The 11,050-nt window shown below is 27.9% G+C and overlaps 1 protein-coding gene across 1 annotated transcript; it reads left to right on the top strand.

Moving 5' to 3' along the window:
- Window positions 1-406: 406 nt before the first annotated feature.
- LOC111640705 lies at window positions 407-4,474 on the top strand. Its single transcript, XM_023386738.1, has 5 exons — window positions 407-495; window positions 1,899-2,066; window positions 3,573-3,666; window positions 4,303-4,386; window positions 4,462-4,474. The coding sequence occupies exons 1-5, from the start codon at window positions 459-461 to the stop codon at window positions 4,472-4,474; spliced, it is 396 nt and encodes a 131-aa protein (XP_023242506.1). The 5' UTR covers window positions 407-458.
- Window positions 4,475-11,050: the final 6,576 nt, after the last annotated feature.

Genomic DNA, 11,050 nt, shown 5'->3' with positions numbered 1-11,050 from the left:
TCGTATTACAAAAGCGATACGAATCGTTTAAGTAGGCCTATAAAATCACTAAAAACATTTAGGCGAAGAAGAAATTGTTGGATCAACTCGTAACTCAAGTTTAAGATACACAAATATTCCGGATCTTGCATATTGTGTCTGTGCTTTTGAAATTGACTTGTAAAGAAAGATAACTCGTGGCTGATCAGATGGAAATCACGGTAATTAAAAACAACTGCTAAACCATACCGTCATTATTTCAACTGAATGTTAATTACAGATTATTTTACTGCGAAAATATATTGAATTACATTTGAAATAAATAAGTATTCGATACCGCAGACACGACTGCATTCAAGTGTTTTTCGAATTATATAATAATAAAGTTTTAAATTTGCATTCCACCTGCAATTTTTTACAGTACGTTCTTCGGTTTCTTCTCAAGTTGGGTTGTCCTCGCAACTTTTGTCGAAACTTTGATGGAATTAGGCATTATCTCTTCAAGTGGTAAAAGAGGTCAGAATAAAATCGTAAATATTATTTACAATTTATTCTTTTTATAATATTATACAGTTGTTTATTTTATTATAAAAAACGAAATAAAATTTTTTATGCATAGTAACACGATGTTTGAACAGAAATGTGTATAAATTAATATCATAATTTATTCTTTAAAAAAATTATATCAAAGGTCTTCCTGGTGATTGAAGTTTCTCGTGAGTTATGGATAACTTACTTACATGATGTAAAAGCGGGAATTTTGAATTTAAAGTCATGATGCAGTAAATGTATCATTACTTTAAATATATTAAAAAGAATAGTGAAAAAAAGTATTGTTATTATTTCGTATTCTAATCTCAGATATTTTTGGAGATATCTCACATTAAATTGTCTATTTTCAGTGAAATTAATCATGCTAAAATTTATTTCGAAATTTATCATGTAAGATTTTCATGAAAAGTTTGTCAGAATGGTTATTTTATGTTTAGCCGTAAAACTACTGTTTTTATACAACTACCTCTGAACGAATAGGGTAATGGTAGTTGTTTTTTTTTTTTACTCAAGTAAAGTTTGAAAGAAAATAATTTGATACAAAAATCTCAGAAGATACATTATTTAAAATTAAATTACAGAAACTACTTAGTTTCTTATGACTAATAAACAGGCTTATTACAAAGCCAGCTTATTTCTTTAACTTAATCAAAATTAATTTCGGCCTTACAAAACAGTAACACAACAACACTAAACCTGATTTTTACTGGACTTGTTTAGTATTGTTGTTTAAGATAGTCTTCTAGTGATAATTAGAAATGTTATTAATTATTGTATCTTATAATTAGTAATAATTGTACTATTAATATATATTGTAATGTTGGCAATTGTCACCAAAGACTCGGATTTACTTATCTCACAATTGATAAGATCCAGTATGACCGTAATGCATTTTGGATAAGTTAAATACGTTGAGTGTGTAGAAAGCCTGTTCATTAGTCATAATTAAGTAAATAGTGTTTTTAATTAAATAACATGGACAATATTTTGTTAATAAATAGCGAATTTCTTCATCCTTGAAACAAGTGGACTTTCTAAAATTTTGCTTAAAATGAAGAAATCTCCGAAGGAAATATATTATAATTCAAGTATAATCTTTTGGAGAGTATTAAAGAACTTTTTTCAATTCCTGAGTCAGTTTAGTTTTTGATTTCTTTTCAAACTAGTTAGAAAACGCTTTGTGTCTGAAAATACAGTTTATGATTATATCCATAGTTTCTAGAAAAATTTTCAGTTTTACAAAATTCAATGCTTAGTTTAGTTATATTAAATTAATGTAATATATTTACTATATTTATTAATTTTAGACAATTTTTAGTTACTTTTCAAAATTCTATTACAACTAATTTCAAATATTTTATATTCAGATACTGCCATAAGGAATTTAATCTTTGTTTCTTTGTATCAGTCAATTCGTAAATTTCGTTGTCATTGTATAGGAGAAAGAACTGCTGCATTCTGTGGAATTAAATTTCTTTTAATGTGTATTTTAATTTATGTGCACATTTTATTTGTACTCGCTAATGAAACAGTAGGTAAGTTTTTGTGTCTCTTTTTTGACTTAATTTTAACTGTTTTTGAGAAAATATTTTTTGTATTTCGGTATCAGTGCTTTTGCTTACTAAGTAAAAGGTGTTTACGAAAATATTAAAAATTATATGAAAAAAATATGTACTTTTTGCAAAAGGAATATGAGAATTGCATTGTTTGAGGATTCAGAATTGTGTTGAAAGTTCTCGCCATGTAGCCAACACGATGCAAAAGATAGAATTACACTGAACACTGATGAAGTAAAAGCCCCTTTAACATGATCATTTTCATATACCTCATCTATTTTAATATAATAATTTACATTACTGTAGTATCTTCAATAGGTATTTCGTCATTATCTGTACTTTCTGGCGACTCTGCAAAATGGAAAAGCATAGTAAATTACTGTACTTTCATATTAGAATTAAAATTTTTTAAAGCAGGTTGAATAAAACGTTTAGCTTTTCTGTTGAACTAATTCTGTATAAAATACGTTAGCAATGCCTGCATATCGCGAATTTTCTGTAAATATGTAAATGTACGTAAAAGTACAGAAAACGTTTCCGAAATACATTATTAAATTAGTAAGAATAGAAAACTACAAAATTTTAATTAAAAATAGAAACTTCAAGAGGCGCACTATTCATATAGGCAAATAACACTTGTAACATTAGCTTGAATTTTAATAAATTCGAATAATATTTATATATACGTACATACATTACAAACATACATTAATATCTAGTTGAATATTAAAGAATTTAATATAAATATTTTATGTCTTTTATAGATAAATACTACTGTAAAAATAAAATGAATCATAAATCATTGGCTTAGTCTATAAAAAGAAAAATATACTAATTATATATCTTATTTCTGATCACGTAATTGGTTCATGGAACGTCTTGTTTAAAATGTTTTAGAGCGATCCGTCATATTTCTTCTCGGGTTAGGGTCATAAATAGAGTATACAGCAGCTATTTATACCACGTAAACCATTAATAAATACATTTAATGTTGACATAATGAAAAAGTTGACAGAAAAAGCCAGATTCGTGAAAACACTGTTTAAAATTCCCAGCGGTATTTAGAAGGGAAACACTAAATTATACCAGGACACAGTGTTGTACAAGATATTATTTATGATCGACAAGGTTGAAAAAAAATGATCGCATTAACTGAGAAAAACGTAAACTAATAAGAGTTGATACCCCTGTGGCTCGCTGCAAAAACTGCATAAGAGATATTCGTCGAATTTACTTCTCCCGATTACTGCGATTACTGTTATAATTAAAGACTAATAAATATTAATGTCGGAAAGTTCTCACAAGCGAAAATCTAAAAGTAAATAAAAATAACCGTGAAATTGGGATAAAAAAATATTAATAATGCTCCTGTCTACACACTAATAAAAAACATATAATTGATTTACTATGGAAAAATCGTCACTCAAACAAAAATACTTGTTTCGTGGTATTAAATTGCTTTTGATTAGAAATGTTATTTTTTAGAAAAATACAAGAATATTCCAGAGTTGTTCGATTTTATTCCTGTAGAAATTTCTACTTCTGGTATTGCAATGATGGAGATTTTTTTCTTTATAAGGTAAATATCTTCATATTGATATAATTTTTTTCATTAAAATTAATACTTCTATACTAGTTTTCATTTTCTTATAAAATATTTAATTTTTTATATGACGATCAGAATTAAAAAAATTATATTTAGTGTAATATTAACGTAATAGTGTCTAAAGGAAGGTCATGGCAACGTTTATGACAAATTTTAAACTTTATAAATGTTTGATAAATCATTTCAAATACTGAATTATTCTAGAAGATTATTACAACCATTTACATTTAATAGAAACTTAATATTAGATCGCTTTCAGACAGACCACTGAATGGTGCTGCTCATTGGCGCAATCAAGCGTAAAAACAATGTGAAGATAACTGTAATTGCTGTATTATAAATTGATTGTATTGTATAATTATATAGAGTAACTTTTTAATAGTCGATACGTTGAAACAATACAAGTCTTCATGCAATGAAAAGGTTCATCTAAATTATTCTCCGAATCGTAAGCAGACTCTTCATTGTAGAAGGCACCATTAAGCATTATTATTGATTATATTATGTAGTATAAATAAGACATTAACATATTATTATTATACAATTATAAATTTAATTATAATAATTACACTTTGAATAATTCAGAAGGTTTTTTAAAACAATTTTCAGTGCTTTTCTTCTCTCGTATTCTCACCAGAGCAGTGTAAACTCAGTAATGGATATTTTTGTCTTCTTGAGAAAGAAAATCATCAGGTATATAATTTTATATTTATTTCAAAATTTAACAAGTATTAATACATATATTTATAATTTGTTCTAATATTTAAGGCTGCAGATGTAGATGATAATTTTTTTTAAATTCAAATTTTACTTAGATTCCAAAATTGGGACGGCATCAAGTTGTGTCACCGATTTCGATCAAACATTGAGAGTTTATAGTGCATCCCGAACGACTGACATGTGCCAAGCAGTTGGGAAGCACTATATATTCACCAAGTTCGATGAAAATCGGTGACTAGCCTCATTCTATTCCATTGTAAGATATGGGAAGACACATTAAAAGTAGTGACATTTAGAGTAAAATTAAGCAAAAACAAAATTAAAATGTTCATAAAAGATCATCTTGTAGAAAACGCTTTATTTGTAAATAATAGCACCCAGAAGTAAATAAATTAACATATATATTGTGAGAATACGGGGATTGAGATTAGACTTAGAAACCCTTTAATCATCAGAACCTTTAGTTCTGGTCACTGGGTCACTGAATGGCTTAAAATGTAGGAAATTCTTAAATGCGAATGGGGAGAAAAGTCGTGGATAACTTCTGATCGAAGGCAGTCGGATGTCTGTATTTAACAAAGGTAATAGACAGGTTAACAAATAAGTAACAAAAGTTTAATAAGTAAAATAAAGAAATTTATAAAAGAACAATCTATAGTTATATCGATGACCTAACTACATACACCTCTAAACACGGAGAGAGTGTTTATAATTGGTTCAAAAAATAATACATCTGCCTTTGGTTACTCGATATCTTCTGGATGCATGGAGTTACTTTTCGAGAGAGATTTAGATTACTATTCTGGAGAGAGTTCGTTAGTTTCTATGCCAAGGTTCACTTTCTGTATGGACGTCTTTATGGCAGTCCTCTATGATTGTCGGCAACTGGTTATTATGGCCTGTGCTTACTATCAATGACTGCTTTGAGAATACGATTTCTCTGCCTTTTATCCTAAAGTTATCTTCAATCGCATTTTAGTATTCGTAACATTTCCCGAGACATATTTCTGACACAAATGGACAGATGTTTGTTGGAGATGTGTGATAACATCTGTCCCAAAAGAAGTTTTATTTTCCTTTCCCATGAAAAGTGACGAAATCTGTCATTTTTGACGTTGCAATGCTACTTTAAATTGTTAATTAATTGAATAAATATTTAAGTGATTATAAAAAATTACTCTCTACTTCTGAATTTTGACACATTCTTTTGAGAATATAAAAAAAAAATTGAATAAATGAGAACTACATGAGGATTGCGTATATCAATTTTTTTTCTAAATAAAGAAGAAACGAGTTAACCAACATTTGAAATATTTGTGGCACCAGCTGTTTTCATATTTTCTTTGGAAATGTTTATATTTTAACTATCAGGTGAGCCCGGCCTTGCTCGGGCAAAAAATAACATCAACAAAAATTTTTACGGCCATGAAGTACCTTTTGAACTCACTATTGCTTAATTAATGGTGTCTATTGTTTTCATATTTCGTGTCGTGTTCATATGTTGTGAGTGTAAATTTAGTGGTGTGTTATTTGAGTCTGCTAAAGTTACTGCTTTATGTAATTGGCAAATTTCTTGTTTTTTTGTAGAAAAACTCTTGCAGTGTTTGTATTTGTTTGTAGTGAAGGTTTACTATGTCAATTAGGCCACATCTGTCATCTTTGCCTAAACGGGTTAATCTTTCTGTAGCGGATTTAGGATGATGATGTTTAGTAAGAGTTGTCCTTGTTTTCTTTTGGAACTGCTCAAGATCTGTATGATTCTAATGTATGACTACAAAAGAACAATTGAGTACTGGGACAACACACGTGTTTAACTGTGTGTTTTGCATTTAACTAACCTAACCTTATCCATGGATTCAAGAACATCCCCATTTTCAAGTGCAAGATTTTCAAAATTCTTTCTTCAGGATTCCTTTTTCTATGTGACATGTTTTGCATTTGTCTAGGCCCACCTCCATTTGTATGTCCTTGGTATATAAATGTGTGATTTATAGGAGTTGAAAAAGTTGATTTTGTGTGGATGCATAAACTTTTATGTTGTCCATGTGCATAAGATGTGATAGTATGAACTGTTTTGTTTTTTCATGTCTGATATTGTAGACATATTGTGTGTTGTTTAACATGCTGGATAATGGCTTCAAGGCTAGGCAGAACCAGAGAAGACTCAAAGAATCTCATTGAGAAATTTCTTGTCTAATGAATATTTGAGTTTTTTGTTTTATAATACGCTTCTCGTCTTCAATTTATGAACTTTATGTCGGTTTTTCTTTTCCACTAGACTTACTTACACTATCATTCAGAAAGATATAGAAGATATAAAATGTTATCTTCTAAAGCTTGTTCTGTTTCTGAATGATAGTGTAATAAGTCTAGCAGAACATAAAAGTAAAAACCTCGGAAAGTAATTTTTTGACTGATCGCCATATTGCTTTATTCGTTACTTTCCTTCGTTATATACAACGTCCGAAAAGTAAGTAGTAGTTCGATTTATAGTTATAATGTTCGAATGACACTTAGTTTACAGCATTTCATTATTCTCATGTCGTAAAAAACGTGATTTTTTTTATTTATAACATTATTTCAAAAATCTATGCTTTACAATTACGAATTATATAAAACGCCTATTAAAATTTATATCTCAAACGTAAACTGCATTTTAGTTGATTAAAATATTTTATAACAGGAATAAGAAAACATATAACATTAACACAAATATTTAAAATTTACAGATATTTTACGTGCATACACTTGTAATATAATATAGGCCTATATATGAAGATTACTTGCAATGACCGACATTTGTCACATGATATATTTGCTGTGATCTCTTGTATCAATTGATTCATTACTTATAAAGTTATTATGTAGAAAATTATTTATTGAGATACTTTATGTACTTTACATCTAANATATAATATATTTAATAAAATTTTTATATCATTTTTTTGTTTCTTTTTGTTTTTTTGTTTCTGATATAAATTTAAGTAAATTTTTATTCTGTTTAAAAAATTATTTAAAGCCCACCGGTTTTACTCTTTACCATAAACTGATAAAAGACTTTTTTCTTTCACTACATTTTACAATCGCAAATAGACAGTTTGAAAAGTCTCATCATCCAATTTGTATTACTGAATACCATTGTTTAAAGTTAAAATATTTTTATGTTTTACGACTTCAAAGAGTTATACGCAAATTTATTATAAACGATTTTACTAAATATATTCAGTAAATTTATGTACAGTTTTTGGAAGTTTGTTTTATTCGATGCAGTTACTGATTTGATTTATTCTGTTATTGTAGCGTGAACTGAAGAGGGGAGGGGTTAAACCCAAAGTGCGTATAGATTAAACTTATATTAGATGATATCCTGCCTGCTTAGCCTTTGAGAATCGAAAAAAATTAGAGCTTTTTATATAAAAAATTTATAAATACGTTATTCAGTTTTTTATGTTAAAGAAATATTTTTGTATTCATCAATATTATAATGCTATTCACATATATCAGAGATTTAATAATTTAAAATAATTATAACAATATACTGGTTTTATAATTTGTTGAACTTTTCCACATATTGAGTTCTTACATGAACAGTAATTTGGTACAGAATCACATTCCTGTATAAATCCCTTTTTAAATTAATTTCTCATAACAGATACAACGAGATAAACTGAAGATTTTTTTGAAATACAGTATTATAAATGTTTATTAAAGAAATATTAGTATAGATTAGCAGTATTAACATCATCAATCAACATCTTAAACTTTTTACTTATACTTTCGTATGTAGGGTAAACATTCCTAATTCATACCCCTTAAGGAAAAACCATCATATTATCGAAATTAATAAACACAAATTATTTTTTATTTTAAGTAACTTTTATTTGGGAAATATTTTATTACTACCATAATCATATTTTGCACAAGTCTTATAAACTTCTGAGTAATAAACAATTTAAAAAAAACACTAAAAAAGTACGCCAATTTTTGTCAGTCATCGCAGTTGTAATCCGTTGTTTTTTTATTGGTTCTGCGCTTTTTCAGAAACCATTGACAATTTTGAATTTATTAAAACAACATAGTTTTCTTAAAATAGACTTCCGTTTCGATATTTGTATGCCAAGTGATTGTCGCGAAAACGATTTAAGAAATATTTTAAATTGGTGTAAGTATTTTCATAATATATGGTAACTTAAATACATATTTTATGTATACATTTACTAATCAAAAACATACCTTTTAGTGCTAGATAATAAACTATCGGCAAGAGTTGATTATTGCAAAGAGAAAAACCAGAAAGTTGTTTATTCCATTGCTCAAGTAATATGTCTGTAAGTTATACTTTATCATTTTAGCTTTTTTTTCATTAATTAAAGATTGTTTTAAATAATTAAATTTAACTTGAATGAATGACAATCTTACATCAAGGTGTTAGTTTAACAAGCATTAAATTAAAGTTTCAGGTCCGTGAAATAAGTTTTTGTGTATATTTGTCATTGATCTGTTTGGACAAAATGTAAATGTTTTTAAGTTTACGTTGTTTACTATACACTTATAATTTTTATTTATACGAGAATTTGCAAATATACTTATCAAATCAGAACGACAGTTTATTTATATCAAATTTGCCGTAGTGAAACTTTACGTGGTCATTTCACTACATATTTCAGATTACCATAATTAAATAATAAATTTTTAATGTTCCCTTGCTTTTACTTTGGATAGAAGCATCGTCCTCTACTCTCACCAAACTACAGCGCTTTTTTCCTTAGCTTTTCACATATTGAACCTTATTTTGAGAGGCCATAGAATTAAAAATATAACAATGAGTTACCATTCAATTCATATAGAAATGTTTAATGTTTCATCGCACAAAAAACACTATGAACATTTTTAGTCAATTAAGTTTTATAAAAGCATTTATTTTTTAATACAATAATGAAACAGAAATATTCTTTTGCTTGTGGCAGTTTATTCGGATAATGACGTTACAACATGATAAAGAACAGCTGTTGAATTAGCCTTAAGAAATTTCTTGAATTTTCTGCATTAGTTCGATTCCAGACTTTATTTTTTTTTGTTATTTTTATTATTTCATACATTATTACTAAAAATGCAAACGTATATAAATTTATAAAAACACCGCAACTTTCTGCATATGAATGCAGAAAATTAACAAAACAGAAAAAACAAGTTTCTACAATCGGTAAACACGTGTATTGTACCTTACATTTCAAAGTGGTATTAAAATCATGATACATAGTCACGATTTCCATGTTTTAAGAACGACAATTCCAACAGAATTATAAAAATAACAACAAGGCAACTACTTCAAGGAAAATTTAAAATTTTTCTAAATATCAAACTCAGAGCTGTTTTTTAAAAAAACTTAACGAAACAATAAATACTTTTTATCGCTGAGAAATGTTTAATTTAATAAAACATTAACGTCTTCAGCTTCATTGAGTTTTATTTATTTTATTACATTATTTATATCGTTGTTGCTTCAGAATATTTAGTACATTTTATTTTATTTATTTGTTAATTTATTAATTATTTTTGTTTTAAATTTGAATGTATACTGTTCGAACGTTCCATCGTTACAGTTTTAAAATAAATTCGAACTCATTTACACCCGAGGATGGCTTATTCAATGAGGCTGAAGACCTTAAGTGTTTTACTAAATTAAACATTTCTCAGCGGTGGAAGGTGTTCATTGTTTTGTTAAGTTTTTAAAATTTATCAATAGCGAGGTTGAGGCCGAAGTTTTAAATGCGAAAACGTGTACGTCGGACGTTCAGCGCCGCATTCCTGTAAGCCTAGAAGTTTGACAATGGTATTTGGATAGTCGGTAGAATTATGCTCCACATTCCAAACGCCATTGTCAAACTTCTAGGCTTACAGGAAAGCGGCACTGAACGTCCGACGTACTGTACATGCAGGTTTTCGCGTTTAAAACTCCGGCCTCAACCTCGCTATTATATCATACAATAGTACATCAATCTGAAGTTTCAAAATACAGAGTACGAAAAATTAATTGACTTTTATTTACAACTAGCTTACCCGTCGCGCATTGCTGCGATCTCAGAAGAAACGAAATTCAAGCAAACTCGTAATGATAAAATTAAATTTTTATTTTATCATTTTTATTGAAACTTATTTCAGTAGAACCTCGAAAACTCGTCCCTCGATAACTTAGCACTCCGGATAACTAGTCCACACCTTGGCAGGGCGAAAAAATCCTTAGTTAATTAATTTTCATTATAGACAGCTTTATAAAAGTATAAAAGCTCTCATAAAGTATTTTTCTGAGGTCTNATAAATAGCGAATTTCTTCATCCTTGAAACAAGTGGACTTTCTAAAATTTTGCTTAAAATGAAGAAATCTCCGAAGGAAATATATTATAATTCAAGTATAATCTTTTGGAGAGTATTAAAGAACTTTTTTCAATTCCTGAGTCAGTTTAGTTTTTGATTTCTTTTCAAACTAGTTAGAAAACGCTTTGTGTCTGAAAATACAGTTTATGATTATATCCAGTTTCTAGAAAAATTTTCAGTTTTACAAAATTCAATGCTTAGTTTAGTTATATTAAATTAATGTAATATATTTACTATATTTATTAATTTTAGACAATTTTTA

Source organism: Centruroides sculpturatus, unplaced genomic scaffold (assembly GCF_000671375.1).
Source record: "Centruroides sculpturatus isolate CEXI.00-Female unplaced genomic scaffold, Cexi_2.0 scaffold1013, whole genome shotgun sequence".
In the NCBI taxonomy this organism is placed as follows: domain Eukaryota; kingdom Metazoa; phylum Arthropoda; class Arachnida; order Scorpiones; family Buthidae; genus Centruroides; species Centruroides sculpturatus.
Note: the sequence above shows the minus strand (reverse complement) of the source record. Positions and strands in the feature narration are given on the sequence as shown.

Excerpts from the sequence above, each read along its gene's own strand:
- LOC111640705 (XM_023386738.1), top strand. The coding sequence starts at position 459 with ATGGAATTAGGCATTATCTCTTCAAGTGGTAAAAGAG. Across the intron at positions 496-1,898 it reads CTCTTCAAGTGGTAAAAGAG|ATACTGCCATAAGGAATTTA; the intron begins GTCAGAATAAAA and ends TTTTATATTCAG. Across the intron at positions 2,067-3,572 it reads ACTCGCTAATGAAACAGTAG|AAAAATACAAGAATATTCCA; the intron begins GTAAGTTTTTGT and ends GTTATTTTTTAG.